At 40.5% G+C, this 26279-nt stretch overlaps 1 protein-coding gene across 1 annotated transcript; it reads left to right on the top strand.

Moving 5' to 3' along the window:
• Window positions 1-5735: 5735 nt before the first annotated feature.
• On the top strand, window positions 5736-25179 carry BLOC1S6 (biogenesis of lysosomal organelles complex 1 subunit 6). Its single transcript, XM_043555505.1, has 5 exons — window positions 5736-5948; window positions 11093-11234; window positions 19890-19977; window positions 21941-22027; window positions 22444-25179. The coding sequence occupies exons 1-5, from the start codon at window positions 5867-5869 to the stop codon at window positions 22561-22563; spliced, it is 519 nt and encodes a 172-aa protein (XP_043411440.1). The 5' UTR covers window positions 5736-5866; the 3' UTR covers window positions 22564-25179.
• The last annotated feature ends 1100 nt before the right edge of the window (window positions 25180-26279 follow it).

The raw sequence follows: 26279 nt of genomic DNA, 5'->3' as shown, positions 1-26279 counted from the left end.
TAAGCTTTAGCAAGACCATAGGCAAATCCAATGAAGGAGAAGAATGTTATCTTATGAGAAGAAAAAGGAAGTTGGATGGGGTTTTTTGAATGAAAGTCCATTGAAGGAAAGCAAAAGTTCAGTGTGTGATGAGTTTCACACTGGCTGAATTGCAAGGGTGGTTGAGTTCTTATAGGAGATGCAATGTACATCTTTCTCTGTTGGGGGGTGTAAGATGATTCTGCCTGTTGAAGATTCTTCTGTTGGGGTCTATAATTGGTAATTTTTCCTGTAATTGAGGCTGTTTCCCCTTCTAGCCTCCTGACTCTACTATAGTGAGGTTTTCCTTTATTAATTCTCACAGAATGATGGAAAGTGTAGGAGCATTGCATTAAATGGAATTATTTTAGCAGTTTGCAAATGAAAAAGAATATTTCTCATGTAAATGTATTAGAGAAAAGTGGTTAAAATTGCTTGAGTAATCCTTTTAGACTGGTTAACCATAGGTAAAATGGTAGACTGTTTTGTCTTAGTACCCCAACTTCTCTGATTTCCTATCTTCAGTTCTTTCTTCATTTTTTAATTTTTCTAAAAGATTTTGTTTATTTTTAAGTAATCTCTACACCCAACATGGGGCTTGAACTCACAACTGTGAGATCGAGAGTTGCATGCTCTACCAACTGAGCCAGCCAGGTACCCCCCTTCTTTCCTTTTTTAAAGTTTGTTTGATTACTTATTTAGAGAATAAGTGGGGAAGGGGCAGAGAGGGGGACAGAGGATCCAAAACAGGCTTTGTCCTGACCGCAGAGAGCCCAATGGAGGCCTTTAAACTCATGACTGTGAGATCGTGACCTGAGCTGAAGTCAGATGCTTAACGGACTGAGCCACCCAGCTGCTCCCCACCCCGATTTTTCTTTTTTATTATTTTGTGAGCACATACCCTATATAAATGTGTTCAAATTCGCAATACTTTTAAAAAAATTTTTTTTATGTTTATTTTTGTGAGAGAGAGCATGAGCAGGGGAGGAGCAGAGAGAGAAGGAGACACAGAATCTGAAACAGGCTCCAGGTTCTGAGCTGTCAGCACAGAGCCCGACGCAGAGCTCGAACTCACAAACCATGAGATCATGACCCGAGCCGAAGCCAGACACTCAACTGACTGAGCCATCCAGGCACCCCAAGATTCACAACACTTTAATGCACTAGAAGCTTAAGGTCGTGGGCTGTAATGTCTTTCTCCTGTTTATCTTCCCCTTTTCCATCCCTTTTCTCTGCAGGCCCTGGTTCCTACATCTTTTTCACTCAAATCTTTTTGTCCCCTCCTCCCCATTCTTTCTTCTGTTTTTGGAAAAGAATGGAAAAAAATAAAGGGGAAGGATGAAGCAAATCCTGTGAGAGAAGTAGGTAAAACTGGGAATAGATTTATCAAATCTTAGCACATTCTAAATGTAGGACATCCTGATCAATAAAAGGAAGAGAAAATCTTCATGTATTAACATTTTCCCCCCTTACTTTGTAAGGGTTAAATTGTAGGGCTAACGCTTAGCTTGAAAAATAACAACTTTGTTTTCACACTGAAGGTCAAAAGATAACAGCCTTGCTTTTACTCTTGTAAGTCATACTTCATACTCTTGTGAATCAGGCTTTACCAATAAAGGAAACAAAAGCTCAAAAAAAGAGCATCAGAGACAAGGTCAAGGAGATCCACTGGTTGCAACTTAGCGGCAGAAAGTCTAAAATAATCACCTCATTCAATAACTGTTTCTGACTCATCTGGCAACTGTTTCTAACTCATCTGGGAACTGTTTCTCTGTTCTGTTCCCAGATAATGATAAAACGATGTGATCAGCTTTAAAAACTCTGTACTCTGGCTGTTCGGAGCCACACTCTTATCAAGAGTGTTGGTCCCCATCGGTCGGCCTTGCCTCTCATTGTAATAAACTTTGTTGCGACTGTTACTGGTGCCTGTAGCATTCTGTCTCAGGAGTCGTGTGGATGCAACAACTTAAAGCCCCTACATACCTACTCATTTTCAGTTAGCACAAATAAAGGATATAGGGAAATTTAAGGTAAACCACAAAATTGAGGTGAATAAATGGTTTTGGCATATTTATTACATTATACTTGCTCCTTCTCTTTTTGGTTTCAAGGACCAGTAGACTTATCTTCCTTTCGCTATGAGTAAATTCAGTGTTTAACTCTTTCTGGACATTGTTTCTTTGGACTAACTTCTTCAGAGCTATGAGAATATACTTTGTGTTATCTTTTGTCTTCTTAAGTTGTTTTGGCCGAAAAGACTATAGAACACCTTTTAACTGTTGAGTCTGTGTTGGTTTTGTCTCCCCAAAAGGCACCATTTTGAGGTCCTTGAGTCTGAAGTATTGTTTTGCTACTTGTGGTGTGTGTGTGTGTGTGTGTGTGTTTTCCCCCTGTAGGAAGCCTTTACTATTTTTTCTCTGCATATTACATTTGACCTGACCTTTAAGGTTTGGCTTAAGTTCATTTCCTCTGTTAAGTTTTTAAAAATTTTCTCCAGTTACTTCCCAATTGTGCAATTGTGGTTGGCTGAATAATGTCCCCTGCCCCTAAACATGTCCACTTTCAATTCCCCAGAATCTGTGAATGTTACCTTACATGGCAAAAAGTACTTGACAAATGTGGGTTAAATTAAGGACCTTGAGATGGAGAAATGATCCTGGGTTATGCAGGTGGGACTAATGTAAGCACAAGGGTTCTTGTAAGAGGGAGCCCAGAGGATCAGAGTAGGAGAGAAGGTGATGCTACAATGGTAATAGAGGGAGAAAAGGCAATGGGATACGGGGCCAGGAGTCAAGTAATGTGGGCTGTCTCTAGAAGCTGCAAAAGGCAAGGAAGCAGATTCCTTCTTCAGAGCCTCCAGAGTAACCAGTCCTGTCAACACCTTGATTTTGGCCCACTGAGACTGATTTTTGACTTCTGACCTCCAGAACTGTCAGATAATGAATTTGTGTTGTTTTAAGCTACCAAGTTTGTGGTGATTTGTTATAGCTCAACAGGAAACTAATATTACATCATTACACCTTTTACAATCCTCTAGGTCTGTTCCACATAATTTATCATTTTATACTGTCATGTTCTCTAATTCTATTACATGTAAGTGGTAGAATATAAATTCTTGGTAGACAGGAACAAGAATTTTTACCTCTTTTTTTAATGATTTCCTTTATTATTTTATTTATGAATTTTTGCTGAAAGCAAAATAGAAGAGAGGACAAGATGATAAAAATAGGCAGGGTGTGACAGCCTAATTTCATCCTATTAAATTCAAATAACCAGTATTTTAAAATCCAAGTAATATGTTTAATACTGTGCATTTGCCATAAGAGGTAAAGAGGTTACCGACAACACATACGACACAGATCTATTCTAAAAAGCTTTGATATCTAGTTGGGATAATACTAACAAATAACTAGAGTTACCAGGCAGCTTGTAAAAGGCCATCCTGCGTGATTCAGACTTTGGAGATTATAGGTATTTGGAATTTGGCTCTGGAGAATCAATACTTCATTCATTCATCAAATATTTATTGAGAACCCATTATGGTTCTCTGTGAATAAGAGTTTCTGTCTGGAGTTTAAAATCGAATAAATGAAGTCAAGGGAAATAACTAATACAAGAATGGATTAAGTGCTAAACAGCAGGAGGATGCTTTGTAGTTGAGAAAGTTTATTACTACAATTTCTGAAAGTTGAAAGGGTAGGTGGGATTGTGAATCATTTTAAATTAAAGGTATTATTTTGGTCAAGCCTTGGAAGATGAGTAGGACTTTGAAAAGAATAGGATATTCTGAAGCATGAGTAAGAATACTGTAGACATTAAAGGACATAGTTTTAGTAGTATGCTGGGATGCAACAAAGGATATTCGAAGGGTAGTGCATTACTTTATTGCCGTGGTAACAAATTATAAATTTATTTTATTGTTTATAATTTATAAATTTATTTTCTTATAGTTCTATAGGTCAGAAGTCTTTTTTTTTTTTAATTTTTTTTTTCAACGTTTATTTATTTTGGGGACAGAGAGAGACAGAGCATGAACGGGGGAGGGGCAGAGAGAGAGGGAGACACAGAATCAGAAACAGGCTCCAGGCTCCGAGCCATCAGCCCAGAGCCTGACGCGGGGCTCGAACTCACGGACTGCGAGATCGTGACCTGGCTGAAGTCGGTCGCTTAACCGACTGTGCCACCCAGGCGCCCCATAGGTCAGAAGTCTTAACACAGGTCTCATTGGGATAAAATTAAGATGTCAGCAGGGCTAAATTTCATCCTAAAAGCTCGAAGGGTGAATCCACTTACTTGTTTTTTCTAGCTTCTAGAGGTCACCACACATGTGGCCAGTGGTTCTCTTCCTCTATTCTCAAAGCCTTTCTAACCATTCTTCATAGTCACATCTCCCTCTCTACTCTCCTCTTCTGCCTCCCTTTTCCAGTTTTGAAGGCATTTGATTGATTGATTGAACTTGGCCCACTTAATCCAGGATAATCTATTTTAGAGTCAAGTGACTAGCAAATTACTCTGTGGGTGAAGTTTAACATATTCACAGGTTCTGGGGGTTAAGACCCTGGACATCTTTTTTTTGGGGGTGCATTATTCTGCTTACCACAGATAGTAAGAAGCTAGCTAATCTTTAAAGGAAAGGAGGCCAAAAGGGTGTGAATGCACTGATACAGGGCAATGAAGAACAGGTTCACGTTTCTGAGGCTTGACATAAATCCTCATTGTTTTGAAGACAGCTTTGGCTGCCCTGTAATACACTGAACAGACAATTTTGGAGTGCAACATTAGGAAGCCATTATTCCACTCAAGGTGGGAGCGTCTAAGGGAGGGAATAACTGATGTTGTTTTTATTTGGTCTGAAGCCGCATCTGCCCATTTCTTTAAACTTTTTTTTTAATGGTTATTTATTTTTGAGAGCGAGAGAGAGACAGAGCGAGCACAAGCAGGGGAGGGGTACAGAGACACCCAGACACTGAATCTGAAGCAGGCTCCAGGTTCTGAGCTGTCAGCACAGCTGACACAGGCTTGAACTCAGGACCGGTGAGATCGACCCGAACAGAAGTCCAACACTTAACGACTGAGCCACCCAGGCGCCCCTGCATCTGCCCATTTCTAAGTTTTTCATCAAAATCATGACAACCTCCCACAGGATCGCTGCATGGGCAGTTTCCGGTAATGGGGCTGAATTTGTCCAGTAGATACTGCAACCCAGGCCTTAAAATCATTCACCTACAATCAACAAGGGGAGACTGGAATCCTGGCAAATCCCCAGTTAGTAAGGCTGAAGCTCAAAAAGCTAAACACGGACATATATATATATATATATATATATATATATATATATATTTTTTTTTAATTAATAGTCCAAACCGAAGGGAAAGCACGCAGTCCTTGTTTTTAAGGTGTTTCCTTAATATGGACAAGAAACTGAAAAGCTGTTCCTGGCTTCGGTGAACAAAGCCCGACTCTGCATGGTCACACTCAACACAATCGCAACCCACCAGGGAGCGCCCTCTCCACCCTCTCCCGGACAATCGGTCGCAGGAAGTCCCGCACAACTAACTCTACTGACACGCCACGCCCTCCACCCTTCCATGACGTCGGCGCGAAGTCCCAGGAGCGCTGGGGGGTAGTAGTCCGGGAGGTGGAAGGTGGAGGCGGAAGGTGGAGGCGGAAGGTGGAGGCGGAGGCAAGAAAGGAGGCGGTGGACCGGCGGTCACACCGTCTTCCGCTTCCGTCATTTCCGGGTGCGACCGCCGCTTCTGTCCGGCTGGGCGCTGGACGCGTGGGTTGCCCCCTTACTGCCTCTGACCGTTTGCACAACCGCCCCTTCCCTGTTCCCAGCGGGAAGGACATGAGTGTTCCTGGGCCGACGTCCCCGGACGGGGTCCTGGCAGGGCCACCCCACGGCCTGGGGGCCGGGGAGCCGACGCCGGGTACGTGCTACTGGGCGGGGCTGGCGGCCGGGAGCCCGGCCGCTCCGCGGGAGAGAGCAGCTTGGTCCCGAGGCTCTGGCCCCCGTGCGGAAGTGGGGAACCGCGCCGGCCCCGGTGCCCAGCTGAATGAGTGGGAAACGAAGTTTGGAGGGGAGGCAGTGTTTGGGTTGCGATTGATGGTGAGGTCATTCTGTGACTGTGTGTTGACTCCACATTGTTAGTGGTTGAAGATGAATTTGTCAGAAAGTTGATCGGTTTGTAATTCAGAGAATTAATGTATTCAAGTATTATTGACTACTCACTCATGAAATATTTTATTTACTGTCATTCCTCCAGCGGTTTTCTCAACCCGAGTTCCAAGAGAGATTTAAGCCCTAATACCCTAAGACATCCATTGCATGCAATGAATTGACTTGCTAGGCATCCTGAATGGTACTGTTTACCATTCTCGGGAGAATTGAGAAGACAGGGCATGAAAACAGTTTCTGTGTCCTCTGGTTCAGATGAGGAACCCCACATAAGAAAGGCTACAGGGCTTTCGATGTGTCGTTTCTACCTCCTGTTCTAGGAATATAGGGGTTACTTAAAAATAGTGCTTTCAGCCCTTTCTTGGTCATGCTTTTCCTCAGTGATCGCCCCCTCTTACACTTGCATAAGCTGACTTCCTTGTGTATGTGCAGCTTGGGTCCTTCTCCGCTTGCCTTTCCGTTCGCTTGCTGGATACTTTGACATGGTTGTTTTGCACCAGCCTCACATACGGCATGTGCATGAATAAAAGTAGATGTCTGATTCCATTAGTACCAAGTCACCCTCAGTTGAAACTTTGACGGTAACTCTTGCTTTTCTTCTCACTTGCCTCCTATTTCTATTTTAGTTTAGGGGATTCCACTATGCAATTTCCATCTCCTCTCTAGTTTTACTCTTCCAAGAGCAGTTGTAAGGCTATCCACCCCCAGTCTCTTACTCTTCCATTGCACGTATCCCACTGTTGTCATATCACTGCCCCAAGATAAAGCTCCAGTCATGTCATTTTCTTGCTGGGAAACCTTAAAATGGCTCCTTACTACTTCCTAAGCAAAAGGGCAAACCCCTTAGCTTGACACTCAGGGATCCTCATAGGCTGGCCAGATGGTCTTGTAGCTCACATTTGCGTATGCCCTATGCTCCAGACCCTCCCAAACTACCTTGTCTTTCCAGAGCAATCCTATAGTCCCACCTTTCCTTATGCTGCCTTTTTTTTTTTTTTTTAACCTATATCTTATTCCTTCTTTTAGAATTCTTACCCATTTGGAAATAGTGGCCCTCAAAGATTGTTCTGGGAGTGTAAATTGGTGCCATCTCTTAGGAAGGCAGTTTTGCAGTGTCTGTTTAAGAAATGCATAAACTCTGTCCCGTGATTCAACTTCTAAGAATTTATCCTACACAAACATTGACATAGATACGCAAAGACAAGCAAGGAAACTCCTGGCAACATTGTTTGAAATAGCAAAAAGTGAAAATAACCTAAATACTTGTCCTTAGGTATCTTAGTCTCCATGGGCTGCTGCAACTAAGTACCACAGGCCGGGTGGCTTAAACAACAGACATTTATTCCTCAAAGTTCTGGAGTTCTATGAAGTCCAGGATCTGTGTGCTGACCAGTTAGGTTCCTGGTAAGAGTCCTCTTCTGATCTTGCAGACAGCTGCCTTCTCGCCTTGCTGATACCTCACATGGTAGAGGGAGAGAGTTTGGTTTCTCTTTATCTTTTAAGGATACAACCCCATCATGGGGCCCCACCTTCATGACCTCATCTAAACTGAATTACTTCCCAAAGGTCCCACCTCCAGCTACCTTTATGTTGGAGGTTGGGGCTACAAAATAATGTCGGGGGGACACATTCAGTCCATAGCAGGGAACTAGTTAAACAAAATATAGTAGAATTCTATTCTGTTAAAAAGAATGTAGTAGATGCATATATGCTCATATGGAAAGATATCTAAGGTGTATATTTAAGAGTTGCAGAACAATATGAGTAATATTTATGATTAAAACAGGGCTTCTGCATAGGTATGCAGTGATAATTTTTTTGAAGCCTATATTGGAAACTACAGAGTGACTGCATTAAGGGAGTTAGAAAGAGTATTTTTTTTAAAGATTTTATTTATTTTTAAGTAATCTGCACCAAATGTGGGGCTCAAACTCGTAACCCTGAGATCAAAAGTCACATACTCTCTACCAGCTGAGCCAGCCAGTGTATGCTGAGAAAGAGTATTTTTACTATTAGCCTATACCTCCCCCTTCTGTGTTTTAAGCTTTTACAATGAGTAATACTTTAAAAAAAAATGTTTATTTATTTTGAGAGAGAGCATGGGGGAGGGGCAGAGAGAAAGAGGGGGACAGAGGATCTGGAGCAAAGCAGGCTCCCTGCCGACCATAGACAGAAGATAGCCCAAGATGGTGCTCAAATTCACAAACCGTGAGATCATGAGATCATGACCCTGAACTGAAAAGTCAGATGCTCAACTGACTGAACCACCCAGATGCCTCCTTTTTTTTATGTTTCCCTCCGAGTTTCCATAACAGTTTCTGTTTCTCTAATGCCCCTTCTCATATATTATCATTATGATGCCCTGTATCAAGCTCTTTGTACAGGGGGAGGGGGACTTGCTTAATTTATTCTTGTTTTTTTTTTTTTTTCAAAAATTTTTTTAACGTTTTATTTATTTTTGAGACAGAGAGAGACAGAGCATAAACGGGGGAGGGGCAGAGAGAGAGGGAGACACAGAATCGGAAACAGGCTCCAGGCTCTGAGCCATCTGCCCAGAGCCCGATGCGGGGCTCGAACTCACGGACCACGAGATCGTGACCTGAGCTGAAGTCGGCCGCTTAACCGACTGAACCACCCAGGCGCCCCGCTTAATTTATTCTTGTAACCTTGGAAACTAGTAGGGAGTACAGGTGTGCAACTAATGTTTCTTGTATGAGTAGGGTAAGGACCCTTTCTTTTAATCTCCCACAGTAAAGTACCTTGAACTTAGTAACTTAATGTATGTAGAGACGTGAGTAAGTGAGACTCTTCCAATTATTAACCAGAATATTGGGGTAGAGTAGGAGGAGGACTGTGAGTTAAATGTTTATATATTGTAAGGGGGACATAGTAGCTATTGTTCTTAAAGTTGAGATATCCTTATTTGGGTGTTTCTGTTTATCTGCAATACTTGTTTTCTGTATTTCCTTAAAGAGAGTTGCTGTTGTTTGCACCGTTACTGTAATCAAGCCTTAAGCAATGGCATTAATTTTCAGATATTCTTTATTCACTTCCCATCTGATGGTACATGAATGGCAATATTTGCAAATACTCTGCTTTTTCCTGTTAAATTTTTGTTTCATTTGTGGAGTGCTTCAGTTTCTAGTTACCTCTTGTCCGTTTGAACATTGCCTTGTGATTTAGAGAATTCCAAAATTTGTTCATGTATTTCTCAGAATCAAAATAAAAACCATACTACTTTTTTTATCTATAAAAACTTACTTTGAATATGACAGCATGTTGTTTTCCTCCATCTTGCTAAATTGTAAATCTGTGGTAAAAACTATACTTGGAAGTGAGCTATAAGGAATGTGGCATGATAAATGTATTTTACATAATGATCTAAATTGATGTTACTGAGTATTACCAGATTATGATTAAATGGAGATGTTTCAGAATTTAATGTTTAAAAATGCTCTTAGAGTACAATTTTAGTAATGTGACCATCTGACTTCCTTATGTCATTAAAAAATTTTTTTTTACTGTTTATTTTTGAGAGAGAGAGACAGAGCATGAACGGAGGAGAGGCAGAGAGAGAGGGAGACACAGAATCTGAAGCAGGCTCCAGGCTCTGAGCTGTCAGCACAGAGCCCCACGCAGGGCCGGAACCCATGAACCGTGAGTTCATGACCTGAGCTGAAATCAGACATTCAACCGACTAAGCCACCCAGGCACCCTTTTTTCCCTCATTTTAAGCCAGTGATTCTAAAATCTTAAAAAGCACTCACTGAACCATGTTTAGAAATAGTTTTGTACTTTTCTTGTAGGAGTAGTGATTGATGGTTATTCATTTTAGACATCTTTTGTACAGGTTTTATTTTTAAGTAATCTCTCCGCTCAATGTGGGGCTCATGTTTATCTCACAACTCTGAGATAAAGAGTTGCATGCTCCATTGACTGAGCAGTCAGGCACCCCCATTTTAGATGTTTTTGAGTGCCTGACTGCTTACACTGTTATTATTCAAAGGAAAAGCGTGAGGCGTAGTTCCTGGCATACGTCTAGATTTACATGCAATTATTATATACTATTTTCTATGGTGAATTAAGGTGCTGAGTCTCCAGAGAAGAGAAATCCTTTGAAAATCTTCTAACAATGATAAAACAGCTTCCCTTTTACATATAAATAGTATATCAAGCTTTATGAAAAGTAAATATTGACCCACATTTTTACTTACATTGAATTGAAAAAAATTTTTTTAGGCATTGCATTTATATGAATATATAGAATTTCTGCATGCTTTTGAAAGGAAGGATTTATTGCTTTCATTCAGTGACTTTTTCCTACTTTTAGGCCTCAGATTCTTAATAATCCACTGAAAACTATATATCTCTTGCCCTGAAAAATACATAAACATATAGAATATGTTTTGCATATGTTAATGTTCTTTTAATCCAGACTTTACCTTATACTAGTAGCTTAAAAACATTTTTTTGAATGCACATATCCTGTTTATTAGAGGACACTCAGAAGGTAAAGCTGAAAGAAAAGGAAGGGGGTGCCTGGGTGGCTCCATCAGTTAAGTGTCTGATTCTCGATTTCGGCTCAGGTCATGATCTCATGGTTTGTGATATTGAGCCCCGTTTTGGGCTCCAAGATGACCACACGGAGCCTGCTTGGGATTCTCTCTCCCTTTCTCTCTGGCCCTCTCCCACTTGTGTGTACGTTCTCTCTCTCTCTCTCTCTCCCTCTCCCTCTCTCTCTCTCAAAATAAATAAAAGAAAGGGAAGGAAGGATGCCTGTAGTGTCCTGTGTGTGTGTGCTCTGAACCTCACTGTCAGCCCCCTCCCTCACTATTACTTCTTTTACCCCTGTGTCCATTTAAAAGACTCCTACGTTTGATTTTCTTTTGGGGACAGGTTTAAGTGACACTTCTCCAGATGAAGGGTTACTAGAGGACTTGGCTGTAGAAGACAAAGCTGTGGAGCAGCTGGCAGAAGGATTGCTTTCTCACTACCTGCCAGACCTGCAGAGATCAAAACAAGCTCTTCAGGAACTCACGTGAGCTAACAAAAACCATGGTTGCACTCATTTCCCCTTTGGCATAGTTATAGTTTACTATATGTATATGTATAAGCATATATGTATATGTATGTATATGTATATGTGTATGCTCTATTAAGGTATAATATTTTGCAATATTGAATACAGTTGAGTATTTCTGTCTTTAGCGGTAGCAAATGGGAGTGAAGGAATACTTAGTAACCTAAATGTAAAAAGTGAAATGAATACTTCTAGAGTGTGTGGTCTCTTATAAGAAGTACCCTTGGGTGCTTGGGTGGCTCAGTCAGTTAAGTATCTGACTTTGGCTCAGGTCATGATCTCACAGGTTTGTGAGTTCGAGTCCCACATCAGGTGAGCTTCAGCCCTGCTTTGGGTGAGCACGATCCCTGCTTCGGGTGAACACGAGCCCTGCTTTAAGTGAGCCCCTCTCCTGTCTCTCTGTCTCCCTCTCTCTCTCCTCCTTGTGGGATTCTCTCTCTCCCTCTCTCTCTCTGCCTCACACTCACTTGTGTCCTCTCTCTCTCAAAAGGAAAGAAAAAAAAAAAAAAAGAAAAAGCCACCCCTGTATCTTGTCTAGACTCTTTGATTAGTTTTGGTGTTTTAGCATCATTTTATGAAAATATTGCCTGTTGGAAGTGTTGCAAAATTGCCGTGGGAGTCAGATTTGTTTTCAGTCGCTGGTTCACATGAGTTGCCAAAAATGTTTAAGTGTCTTTTTTGGGGAGGACCCATTTCTTTTCTGGTGGTCTACCAGCTAAATAAAGGATTGGAGGATACACCAAGAGAAGAACAGGATAAGGAAGAACGGAACTCGTAGAGGAGGATCAGTATGCAAAACCACACACTAACTTTATCAGCTCCTACTTGGAAACAGTGGACCGAACTTCTGCTTCCTCTTGGGTAGGACCTCGCGTGGTTGCCCAAGCTGGCCTATCATTTCTTTCTGTGGTGGTCAGCCATAAACTGGCCTGTGAGCTGCTGCTGCTGTAAGACCTACCCTTTGAAACGTTACCTTAAAGGCCTGTATTAGTGCAAAAGGAGGGAAACAATCACCCACGATGTCCATTTTGTAAATATCAGTAAGTAATGTTATAATCCTTGGATTTGGAGGTGATAAATGAGTATGTAAGTGGAACTGTGTTCTGCTATGTGTGGCACACTACTGTAATCAGGGCGTTGGCAGCACCCTTGGTTTTCTGCTGGTTCCGATGAGATTTTTTATCCCAAGTGTGTGGTATGCCTCGTATTTTAAAGCCGGTCAATTCATGTGGCAAAAAAGTCATAAAGATTTTGTAGGGGAGTTTGAATGAAGTATGATCAACTGAAGGGTGGTAAGAAACTCTGCAAGCAAAAGATATCTGGATGTGTTTTGCTGGGAAGGAAGCTGGGAACCACAGTTTAATTGCAGAGTTTAACTGATGACATTGGCTAAAATGTAGTGGTTTATTTTTTTTATTAAAAAAATTTTTTTTTAATGTTTATTTATTATTGAGAGACAGACACAGAGTGTGAGCAGGGGAGGGGCACAGAGAGAGGGAGACCCAGAATCTGAAGCAGGCTCCAGGCTCTGAGCTGTCAGCACAGAGCCTGACACGGGGCTCGAACTCACAAGCCGTGAGATCATGACCTGAGCTGAAGCCGGACGCTTAACTGACTGAGCCACCCAGGTGCCCCTAAAATTTAGTGTTTTAATTAATTAATTAATTAATTTATTTTTATTAAAAAAAATTTTTTTTAATGTTTATTTATTTTTGAGAGAGATAGAGCCCAAGCAGGGGAGGAGCAGAGAAGGAGAGAGGGAGACACAGAATCCAGAGCAGGCTCTAGAGCCCGACACAGGCCTCGAACTCACAAACTGTGAGATCATGACCTGAGCCGAAGTCAGAAGCTTAGCCGCCTGAGCCACCCAGGTGCCCCTAAGATTTAGTGTTTTAAATAACCCCTCTTATCTTCTGAGGCACCTAGACGACGACGACGATGATAGTAACATCAGCTACTGTTTATTGCTATATGTTCTACTTGCCCTGCACTTTATATACCATATCTCGATCCTGACACCTGCTTTTGAAGTATTAATATTATTCCTGTTTACAGTTGAGGAAACCGAGGTTCAGAAATGTTAAGTAAACCAAAAACGATTACACAGGTAGTGGTAGAATTAATAATGGAATATGATGAGTAAGCAATTATTGTACCTCTTTAGTGTTAAGGAAAGTCACATTTCAGAGAAAGGAAAAAGGTGTTTTCAAGCAGCTGCCTCTTTCATCCCTGTCTACAAATCCCACTGCTGATAAAGATTTCGGGGAAAGAGTACTGGATGGAGTGAAGCATCCTGACTGTTGTGAAACACTTTAATTTTCATTAAGCCACTTTAAGTTACAGAAACAGGCCCACAGAGGTGAAGGAGAAGGTTGTGGTAGATACAAGTTAAGTTTACTTTGTAGCTAGTAATGGGAAGACCGGGAACAAAACTAACTTTATATATAAGAAAGGTTATGAATGTTCTTTTGCATGTATTTGTCATTTTAAGAACCCCTGGAAAGAAAGAAAAGAGGGAGTCTGGGATTTAGGCCCTAAAAGTCTCTGGCAAGGTATAATCATAAGTAGCCTTAGTGGCGTTCCTTTTGAGATAAGCCACACTTGGACCGTCCAAGGAAATGGCTTTTTTCTCAGAGGATCATCCCCCAGATCCTGCATTGATACTGCCTGGTCACTCCCAGCACATTTACTACAGATGATACAAAACTTTAAGGGAAAGGAAGGTGAGTCATTTCTACCTGATATTGAAGCTAAATATTCTGTGGAACCATTTCCTAGAGTGTCTAGACTTATGGATCATGAAAACACTGTACTTACAATTACTGTTTTGTTATTATTACTTTTTTTTTTTTTAGAGAGAGAGAGATAATGTGTAAGCAGGGAGAGGGGCAGAGGGAGAGAGAGAGAGAATCTTAAGCAGGCTCCACACTCAGTGCAGAGCCCAATGCAGGACTCAATCCTATGACCATGGGATCATGACTTGAGCCGAAATTGAGAGTTGTACACTCAACTGACTGAGCCACGCAGGCACCCCTAATTACCATTTTATTATAAAGCATACAGATCAGGACCAGCCAAATGAAGAGACACATAGGGGAAGGTGTGGGAGTATATCCACCCTAGAGCTTCTGTGGCTTCTTCTAGTGAAATTAGGGCATGTTACCCTCTTGGCACATCGATGTGTTTACCAACTAGGAAGCTCTACTGAGCCTCAGTGTTTAAAGTTTTTATTGCTGCTTCACTCTGTGAGCACAACTGATTGAATCATTGGCTATGTAATTGAACTCACTCTCCAGCCCCCCTCCTACAACCTGTCTTCTCTGGAGAATGGACTGATATCACATGGCTCAAAGCCCCAACCCTGTGACCACATGATTGATCTTTCTGGCATGAGCAGCCCCCATCCTGAAGCTCTAGGGGCCCACCATATGTCACCTCATTAGCATAAACTCTGGTGTGCTTGAAGAGGGGTTCATGACTAATGAAGATACTTCTATCATTTGAGAAATTACAGAAGTCTTAGAACAGACATGCCAGGAACCTGGGACAAAGATCAAGCAAATTCATGCTTATACAATAAATGTTTATTCAGATTTTTTGCCTGTTTTTTGTTTTTTTAAGTTTATTTATTTATTTTGAGGTGGGGAGAGGCAGAGAGAGAGAGGAAGAGAAAGAATCCTAAGCAGGCTTTGCAATGTCAGCATGGAGCCTGATACTGGGCTCGTTATCACAAACTGAGATCACAACCTGAGCCGAAATCAAGAGTCGGACACTTAACTGACTGAGCCACCCAGCCGCCCCTCTTTTGCCTATTTTTTAACTGGGTTGTTTATTTTCTTTTATAAAAATGTTTATTTTTTGAGAGAGAGAGAGAGAGGATGTGCATGTACGTGTGCATTGGGGAGGGGCAGAGACAGGGAGACAGAGGATTAGAAGCAGGCCCTGGCTGTCAGCGCAGAGCCTGACTCAGGACTCAAACTCATGAACCATGAGACCGTGACCTGAGCCATGACCTGACCCGAAGTCAAATGCTTAACTGACTGACCCACCCAGGTGCCTTGGGTTATTTATTTTCTTACTGTTGAGTTTTAAGTGTTCTTTGTATACTTTGATACAAATCCTTTATATGTCTTACAAATATTTTCTCCAAGCATGTGGCTTGTCTTCGTACTTTTAAGAGTGTCTTTTACAGAGCAGAATTTTTAATTTTAAAAGTCTGACTTACCAATTTTTTTAAAGTTTTTTTTTTTTTTTTATGTTTGTTTATTTTTGAGAGAGCAGTAGTGGGGGAGGGGCAGAGTGAGGGGTATAGGATCTGAAGGGGGCTCTGCGCTGACAGGCTGACAGCCGTGATGCCGATGATGCGGCTCGAACTCAAGAACTGTGAGATCATGACCTGAGCCAAAGTTGGACACTTGGGGCGCCTGGGTGGCGCAGTCGGTTAAGCGTCCGACTTCAGCCAGGTCACGATCTCGCGATCCGGGAGTTCGATCCCCGCATCAGGCTCTGGGCTGATGGCTCAGAGCCTGGAGCCTGTTTCCGATTCTGTGTCTCCCTCTCTCTCTGCCCCTCCCCCGTTCATGCTCTGTCTCTCTCTGTCCCAAAAATAAATAAACGTTGAAAAAAAAAATTTTTTTTTCAAAATAACTTCGTGTGGTTTAAATTGAGATTGCATAGATTCCATAGATCAAGTTGGGAAGAATTGGGAGGATAACAATATTGAGTTTCTTATTCCATGTACTTGCAATATCTGTTACTTGGATCTTTTAAAATTTATTTCATTGGAGTTTTATAGTTTTTGCTTATAGCTCCTGTACATATTTTGTTAGATTTATATCAAAGTATTTCATATGAGGTATTGCTTTTTCTAATTTTCACTGCTGACTTTTATACATTAACCTGATATCCTCCTGAAACCTTGCTATACTCACATATTTTGTTGATTCTTTGGGATTTTCCACATGGGCAATCATCTGTGAACAAAGACAGTTTTATTTCTTCCTTTCCAGTCTATACATTTTATTTCCTTTTCTTGTCTCATTACATTAGCTAGAGCTTCCAGTACGATGTTGAATAGGAATAGGGAGCAGACATCCTCTCCTTACTCCTGATCATAAAGGGAAAGCATCTAGTTTCTCACAAGTGTGATGTTAGCTGTAGTTTTTTTTTTAATGTTCTTTATCAAGTTGAGGAAGTTCCTCTCTCTAGTTTGTTGAGAGTTTTTAATCATGAATGGGTGTTGGACTTTGTCAAATGTCTTTTCTGCATCATATAATAGTACCAAATGATTTTTCTTCTTTAGTCAGTTGATATGCTGGATCACACTGATTGATTTTCAAATGTTGAACCGGCTTTGAATACTTGGAATAAATCTCATTTGATTGTGGTGTATAATTCTTTTTATATATTGTTGGATTTGTTTTGTTAATATTTTGTGGAGGATTTTTCCATCTCTGTTCATAAAAGATACTGGTCTAGAGATGCTTGGGTGGCTCAGTCAGTTAAGTGTCTGACTCTTGATCTCAGCTCAGGTCTTTATCTCAGGGTGGTGAGTTCAGGCCCTGCTTTGAGTTCTGTGTTGTATGTAGAGCCTACTTTAAAAAAAGATACTGGTCTACGGTTTTCCTTTCTTGTAATATCTTTATCTGGTTTTGGTTTTCATGTAATGTTGGCCTCGTAGAATGAGTTAGGAAGTGCTCCCTCTGCCTTGGCTTTGGTGGAAACTATTGTGGAGAATTTGTGTAATTCCTTCCTTAAATATTTGGCAGAAATTAAGTGTGAAGCCATCTGGTCCTGGCATTTTCATTTCTGGAAGGTTATTACTTACTGACTGAATTCCTTTAACAAATGTAGACCTACTTAGATGATCTGTGTCTCCTTGTATGAGTTTTGGAAGTTTGTGTCTTTCAAGGAATTAGTCATTTCCATCTGAGATATCAATTTGTGGACAGAGTTGTTGGAGGTATTCTTTTATGGTCCCTTTAATGTCCATGGAGTCAGTGATGGTTTCTCTTCTATAAGTCATGTTAGTAATTTGTGTCCTCTCTTTCTTTGTGAGCCTGGCCAGAGGTTTATCCATTTTATTGATCTTTTGAAGAACCAACTTTTGGTTTCATTGATTGTTCTTTACTGTTTTCTAGTTGTAACAGTGTCATTGCTTTCCTGTTTACGCGGGATCATTGACTTGCTGGCTTCTTCTTATTTGTTCTATATTTCACTTTCTGTGGTCTCTAGTCAGAGCTGAAGGGACAAACTTGTGACCTGTGGGATTTGCCAAACTTACTGCTGGATGGTGGAGATGTTGTAACTGCTTTTCATTCTCTGCATTGCTATTTTTTTCATCATTGTTCTCTGTTTCGCATAGCTTCACAAGCAAATCACGTCATATTTTGCTTTGCCTGTAGTATTCTTTAAAATGTTTAGAGGTGCCTGGGTGGCTCAGTCAGTTAAGCATCATGATGTCAGCTCAGGTCATGATCTCGCAGTTTGTGAGATCGAGTCCCTGCGTCGAGCTCTGCGCTCACAGCATGGAGCTGCTTGGGATTCTCTCTCTCTCTCTCTCTCTCTCTCTCTCTCTCTGTGTGTCCCTCTCCAGCTTTTGCACCCATGTGCACTCTATCTCTCTCAAAATAAATAAATAAACCTTAAAAAAATTGTTTTAATGTTTAATTCAGTGGCCCCTCAGTGTTTCTGATCCCGTGAGCCTAGCATTGGTTGATCCGGAGAGGGACGTCAGGAAAGTTGGCTTCTATTCCTCAATAAAAGGATTTGAATCAGAATTTTCATGAGGAACCTTAGAAGTTACCTGGTGTGAGCTTCCCACTTTATAAATAAAGAAATTTAGGCCCAGGAAAATAAATTTCCAAGATTATACAACTGGTTATTGGTGGGGCATCTTGTGATTCCTGGTCCTGTTTTTTTCATCTTCTTACTACCCTCTTCTGATTTAGTATAACTTGATACTGCATTTTCCCCAACTCTAATCTGAAAAGTCATGGCTCCCCAGAGCACCTGGGTGGCTCAGGCGGTTGAGCATCAGACCTCAGTTCAGGTCACGATGTCATGTTTCAGGAGTTCAAGCTCAAGCTCGCTGCTGCCGGCGTGTAGTCTGCTTAGGATCCTCTATCTCCCTATCTCTGTTCCTCCCTGGCTCCTGGACTCTGTCTCAAAAAGAAATAAACCTTTAAAAAAGTCGTTGGTCCCCATTGCCTTTATGATAATGTTGCAGGTTTAATATACATAAAATATCGTGTTTTTTGGGCAAGATGGTATAAAAAACTTTTTTTGTTAGAAGTAACAAATAATAATTTTAAATGATTTTGATGATTTCAGTCATTACAGTTAGATTTAATTATTAGAATTATTGCTCATTTAGGCAAGAATAAAAGACACAGTTATCAAAATGTGGCTGTAGAATATTATTTTGAAAAGGATTTTATTAGACCAAATAAGTCTTGGAGAGTGAATAAATTTTCTTTTCTTTTTTTTTTTTTTTTTAATTTTTTTTTCAACGTTTATTTATTTTTGGGACAGAGAGAGACAGAGCATGAACGGGGGAAGGGCAGAGAGACAGGGAGACACAGAATCGGAAACAGGCTCCAGGCTCCGAGCCATCAGCCCAGAGCCTGACGCGGGGCTCGAACTCCCGGACCGCGAGATAGTGACCTGGCTGAAGTCGGACGCTTAACCGACTGCGCCACCCAGGCGCCCCTGAGAGTGAATAAATTTTCAACTGAATTTTTTTTTTTTTTAAATTTTTTTTTTTCAAAGTTTATTCATTTTTGGGACAGACAGAGACAGAGCATGAACGGGGGATGGGCAGAGAGAGAGGGAGACACAGAATCGGAAACAGGCTCCAGGCTCTGAGCCATCAGCCCAGAGCCTGACGTGGGGCTCGAACTCACGGACCGCAAGATCGTGACCTGGCTGAAGTCGGACGCTTAACCGACTGCGCCACCCAGGCGCCCCCTGAATTTTTTTTTTTTTAAACTGAGTTGAATCCTCAGCAGCTTTTTTTTTTTTTTTTAAGTTTATTCATTTTTGAGACAGAGAGAGACAGAGCATTAATGGGGGAGGGGCAGAGAGAGAGGGAGACACAGAATCAAGCAGGTTCCAGGCTCTGAGCCATCAGCCCAGAGCCCGACGTGGGGCTCGAACTCACGGACCGCAAGATCGTGACCTGAGCTGAAGACGGACGCTTAACCGACTGAGCCCCCCGGGCGCCCCTCAACTGAATTTTTACTTTTGACATTAACCAAGATGAAATGTGATTCCTCTTTAAAAAAAATTTTAATGTTTATTTATTTTTGAGAGAGAGAGAGAGAGGGAGAGAGAGAGAGAGAGGGAGAGGGAGAGAGGGAGACAGTGTGAGCAGGGGCAGGGGAGGGGCAAAGAGAGAGGGAGACATAGAACTGGAAGCAGGCTCCAGGTTCCGCGCTGTCAGCACAGAGCACATCGTGGGGCTCGAACTCACAAACTGTGAGATCATGACCTGAGCCGAAGTTGGACGCTTAACTGACTGAGCCACCTGGGCGTCCTAAATGTGATTCCTTTTTAATGAACCAGCACTTAACAGTATGTATGGTTTATTTTGGCTATGTGCTTTTGTTTCAGACAGAACCAAGTTGTATTACTAGACACACTGGAACAAGAGATTTCAAAATTTAAAGAATGCCATTCTATGTTGGATATTAATGCTTTGGTAAGTATGATGTGAGTTGACATAGCTTAATGACATCTTGGCTTAGAAATAATTAGGTTTTTCCTGTGCGACGTTGTAGTTAGGTATGTTTAGGATCTTTTCCTCTAAATTTTTTTTAAACATTTTTTTAAAAGTTTATTTGTTTATTTTGAGGCGGGGGGCGGGGGGAGAGAATCCCAAGCAGGCTCTGCACCAGCAGCACGGAGCCCAATGCAAGGCTTGAACCCACAACTGTGAGATCATGACCTGAGCCAAAACCAGGAGCTGGACACTTAACTGACTGAGTCACCCAGGCACCCATTTTCTCTAATTTTTAAATTTTAGAATTTGTCCTTTAATGGGAAACCTTGATTTACTTTACTAGAACTTCTATTGTCTTGACTTGTTATCTTTCAGATGTTGAGCCTATAGTAGAAAAAGGAACTTATTTGTGACAGTCTGGAATAGATGTGCTCATAGTTAAAGACTTCTAAAAGGGAACTAAAAGTAAGGAACTTTTGGGGTACTGTTTTCCCTTAAGGAAAGTGCATCTTTCCTAATCAATTACATGGCTTTTTTAAAACCAGCATTTTGTTTAATTGTATGGCCCATTCATAATGCCATCACAAATTAATACTGAAATGGACTCTTTGGGGATCCTTTATAGACGCTTTACATCTTTCAGTATATATGATAGTAGTTGAGTTTCATCAGAAGCTTTATAGTTTTTTGATGAGAGGAACTGCTACTCTTTATTTTAAGAAACAGGGAATTGACAAAAATAAGGAACTTGTGGCTACCTTTCTCTTCACCTCAACGTGAAGCAGTAGCTTGGTTTGCATGATTTTGTAGACTTTTATATGAATGTCAAAAAATGAGCTTTCTGTTGGACAAATGTGGCTCATTAATTTTTCCTTTTATTATAATCAAAAACAAGTCTGTTTTCTCTTGCATTAGGCAGAAGCCTGGGGTAGTAAATGCAAAGTTTTCTGACTTGTGAGGGAGGTGGACAAGGCTACACTGACCTACTTGTGTCTTCCCCACTGAGTTCATATTGCAGCAGAACGAATATTTGCTGAGTGAATGAATGATAAATGAATGAACCAAGCAGATGTAATAGTGTTGCTTCAGTCTGAAGGGGCAGAAACTGTCTTCCTGTTTTTTCCTCTCTCAGCCCAAGTGGTTCGATTATCATTCAGGAACTGAAAACTCTGAGGCCCAGAGAGAGAGGGAGAGGGTCTGGAAGCTCTAGAGCTCATCAGACTAAGACTTTACTTGTAGATACATGAAGGCTGCTAATTTCTCTACTGACACTCCTCTCACTCTTATTACCTGGTCTCTGTCTGTTAACCTTGGCTCCTGAGAATGAGGTGCTTTTTTCTTTCTCTCCCATCCCTGGCTGAGATGGAAAAGTCTATACATACCATGGCTTGGGAAGACAAGTGTCCTTACAGAGGTTGTTCTGCTTGGTCTCGCTTTAGAAGCCCCAGGAACATGACCAGATTTGTCCACAGCCCTCCCAGGATTCTCTGACCACAGCTTGGTTTTTCCTGATGGGCGGACACTTCACTTCAGTTGTCCTGTTCTCCTTTGTGAAGACAGTAGAGTGTTGTACTTTTTCTCAAATGAAATTCATAGCATTATTGGATAGTCTTACTAAAAGTTTAGGATTATATTGCATGTTTTTAAAGCACAGTGTTACCTGTACACAATATAAATGTCTATTTTATGTTTAGTACTTTTTTTTTATCAGTTTGAACTGAATCAAGTGTTATCAAATACCTACTAAAGGCTTAAATAAAATTTGAATTTTGGAATGAAAATGTGGAGATAATTAAGGCTTTAAAAAATGTGGCCAATTTAGGCAGAGTGAACAGTAATTTATTATTCATCCATCTTACTCTTTCAGTCTATTTTTTTTCCCCCTTTTAAAAAAACTTTGGCCTATTTGAACTTGACTTTTCATTTCCTTTTCCATATTTAGTTCACTGAAGCTAAACACTATCATGCCAAGTTGGTGAATATAAGAAAAGAGATGCTGATGCTTCATGAAAAGACATCGAAGTTAAAAGTGAGTTGAAAATTGTTTCACATTCTTTATAGAAGTGGAGGTTTAATTGTTTTTTCAAGTATTCATTTTCTGACTTCTTATGTACCCATATGCAATAACATAATTCATGGTACATTGTTTTCCTTTAAAACATACTCTTTTGAACCCCACTCTGGGCTATTTGATAATAGCTGGGCTGAGGAGCTCATATTTTCATTGTCACAGCAGTTCTCAGTCAGTAAGAGTTTGGAGTAAGAAATTAAATTTTGTGTGTGTGTTGAGGGGGACCTTAAATTACCCAGAACAGGCTTAAAAGTTAAATATGAAACTCAGTAATGCCTACGGATTACCTCAAGTCAAAGCACTGCTACTTTTAAATTAGGCCATAACAGATAAGCTTTGATTGTTCTCTTGGTTTAAAATTTTTTTTGACATAGAAAAGAGCACTTAAACTGCAACAGAAGAGGCAAAAAGAAGAGTTGGAAAGGGAGCAGCAACGGGAGAAGGAATTTGAAAGAGAAAAGCAGTTAACCGCCAAACCAGCAAAGAGGACCTGAGAAGCTGAGTGTGTCTGTGTTCTTCCTCCCCCTGCCCCCCGTTACTTGCATGCAGGGCAGCCCAGGTGTGGGCTGGAGTGAAGGTAGTGCCTTACACCATCGGCCCGGCTCACGTTTGCAGTCCTTTTCCCGGGAGTGCTGTCTCCGGATCTTCATTTCCGCCATCAAGGAGCTTTTTGCCCCAAGTAGAGGACAAAATGTCACTCGCTTTGAGTCTTTGAATGTAATTTTTCAACTTCTGTTTTGCATCATTTTTAAATTCCTTACTTTGGCTTTGCATCATTTATCAACGGGAAAATGGTTTGATTGCTTTAATAGTCTAGACTCTAAGTGATTAAAAACTAGTATTTTTTAGCTTCTTGAGAAGTGTGGATTGAAAAGATTCCATTTCTTTTATGACTTGCCTTTCTGGCAATATAGTGCTGGTTTTTGGTAATTGCTTTATCGTTGCTTGGTTCAGAAGAAATGCCAAGCGTTTAAGCACATGTGCCCATGGAGAAGAGGTGGTGTAAGCCTTTGTGAAGAACACGATGGAGAAATGCATAACGGGAAATAATAGCATCTTAGACGTCGGACAGATGGGCAAGATTCCAGATAGATTCTGCTAACTGTATGCTCTGTCTGCTTCCTAGCGTTGTTGCTCTTTAGTTTTTACGTATTCTCTGCGTTCAGAGTCGATTCTCTCTACTTCTAAAGTTTGGCAAGGCTGGTAGAGCTGTCACACACACAAATATGCTGAAATATTTCGAATACTTAGTAAGAGTCATCACACACTGAGATACAGTTGCCAGATTGATAAGATACGAGTCCAGCTTTCCAAATGGAAGTTCTCATCGCTAGCTCTGTCCATCCACTGATTTGCTGTGTGGCCTTATATGTAGTTACTTTTTCTGTGCTTTAAAAAAAGTTCTTAAAGTAGAATGATGTCTTTACCCACTACCCATGTTATAGATAATGAAAAGAATGGTGGAAAATTAGCAAATAGCTTCTTCACAAGAGTCAGCATGATACCTTTAGTATTTGCTAGATTTTCCCCCTCAGTAGTTTCAGTAGGAACTTATGTGATGAAATATTAGGAAGTTTCATTTTCTAAAATTGAGAGTATATTATTAATTGTTTTAGTATTATTTAATATCCAACTGGTCTCCAATCTATATTACATAGAGACTGTATAGAACCTATAAAGGTGTATGCTTAGAATGTGTATCTTTTATAGTCTCTGTTACATTTTGGTAAGCTGGAATCACTACCTCTGATCTCATATCAGGCTAATTAATGATGGAGAGGGCATTAGATTTAAGCTGATTGCTAAAAACTGGTCTGTTTGAAGGTTTACAGTTTTGGGAAAGCTGTTCCCTTCTTTGATGAATGAATTATGATCTCACAATTTACTTGACTTTGACCTTATATTAAGAATATAAATACATTTTATTTTAAAAGGCTACATTTGTCCTCAAACACTAGCTAAAACTGCCTAGGGCAGGATTCATTAGCACTTGTGGGACAATGTCACTTAGATTGCTGAATAAACTCCTCTGTAAAGGCTGTGCACTGTTTCTCAGAGTGTTTTATGGGCCAGCTGCATTAAATGCTGGTTCCTGGGCACCGCTCTCAATCTGCTGAAGCAAATCTGTTTGTTTGTTTTGTCTTTTTTTTTTTTTTAAGTTTCCCCACATGATTCTGATGTACCTTAAAAGTTGAGACCACTGGTCCAGTAGTCTAGGTCAGAGGTTCCCACACTAGACTGTATGCCACTGTCACCCGGGAACTTAAAACAGACATTCTGGAAGATTCTTACTCGTTAGTTCTGAGGTGGGGTCCATGCAAATTTTGAAGAGCTCCCACATAATTCTGATGCGGGGAACCACTGGTCTAGAATGTCTAGTGATTTATATTTATAAGAAATGAAATAGCTTAAAAGCTACCCAATAACTCTTGGGATTAATCTTATGAAATAAATTCTGAACTGCTTTTGATAGAAAGTCAGATTTAAGACTGAAATAGATAGCAGGCAGGAAATAGATATAGAATTCTGGTTAATTAATTGAACTTTTGCGACCTATGTTAAAATAAATCATGTTTATTGAATGAGTGACAAGGCACATATACTTTTAGAATTGTATTTAAGATTTGAAGTTTTTTTTTTTTAAATGTCAAGGACATATATTAGCAACCACTATTTTTAGGTCAGTTGTAAATCAAAAGTACTGTTACGTTGGTAATTACAATCTAACACTTGAGCTGTATTTCAGTAGCATAGAAACATATCTTACTGACTAAACCTAAATGGAATCCTTCTAGTAGTCTTGCTGTATTTTTGCACAGTATAATGAATTGGTACTTGGGTTGGTTGTTTGGTTGAAAAAATTGCCTTTGTTTTGAACTGTATCACGTATGTACTGAACTAAAATGATGAGAGTTAATTTTGTATTTACTTTGCAGTAGGTAATATGTAAAGATGCAGACATTGAATGTAATATGGATTGTGTCTGCAGTGAGTTTTTGAGTGGGTACAGTTTATAAATATGCCAGTTATACACCCTTGTACATTTGTCTGATTTTGAACTTGTACAATGAGGACTACTTTTTACACATTTAATAAAAAAAAAAAGTCTCCGAACTATCCCATGTCATTTATCCAGCACCGTTTTGTTCACAGCACTGTATACCTCCCTTTATGTTTCTTATTTTAAACATTTCACTCCTTTGCTTTCCCCTCCTGTCATCTTTCTGTTAATGTTCTCTGTAGATTGTATCACAAAATGAGTGGTCCACTCATGGAATCCTTTTCAGAAAGGTGATAGAAAGTGTTGTGAAAAGAGTCTGGGTGAAACAACCCAACTTCATAAAGTTATTTACTATCTGAGAATAGAAATAGTAACTACACATTTTAGTAATTTGGTAGGAAGTGCTTCATAAGGATCCCTGCATGAATCGCCTGTAAATAATGAACATTTCCAGCTAATAGGATATTTTAGGTCAGGTTTAAAAATTTTTTTTAACCTGGGGCCACCTGGGTGGCTCAGTAAGTCAAGCATCTAACTCTTGATTTTGGCTCGGGTCATGATCTCACGGTTCGTGGGTTTGAGCCCCACTCTGTACTGACAGCGTGGAACCTGTTTGGGATTCTCTCTCTCATTGTCTCTCTGTCTCCCTCTTTCTCTCTTTCTCTGTCCTGTCCCCCACTGCCCTCTCAAAAATATATAAATATTTAAATTTAAATTTGTTTAACCCGTGAGTCCGTGGACTTCTGTGGATGGCCTTTGGAGGGGACATGAACTCTCATAAATCCCTTGTAGAATTTTGTACGTGTTTCCCAGGATTGGGTCTGTAGATTTCATTAGATTCTCTTATGTACATGTAAAATTTCCTTCAAAGCAATGATCCTTAATCATTAAGCCTCCAAACTTCACTGTGAATATTAAAAAAAGTTACTTAGTTTCTAGGTTTTCCTTTTGGAAGAAGATAGTTCAGTTTTTTTGTTTGTTTTTTTGTTTTTCAAACTCACTCAAAACCCAGAGATCAAGAATTGCATGCACTACCAACTGAGACTGTCAGGCACCCCGATAGTTCCTGTATTGTGTGCTTGTTCAAAGACTGTGTTTATACGGATTCATCAGTTATTTTGAGATTTGCTCTGTTGCACATTCATACTGTTTCAGCTCTGTTTTGCATGTATGTGGCCAGATGCCACCTAGTCTTCAGGTTAGCATTTG

The sequence above is a fragment of the Prionailurus bengalensis genome, chromosome B3, assembly GCF_016509475.1.
Source record: "Prionailurus bengalensis isolate Pbe53 chromosome B3, Fcat_Pben_1.1_paternal_pri, whole genome shotgun sequence".
NCBI classification, from domain to species: Eukaryota; Metazoa; Chordata; class Mammalia; order Carnivora; family Felidae; genus Prionailurus; species Prionailurus bengalensis.
This window is presented reverse-complemented; position numbering and strand designations above follow the sequence as displayed.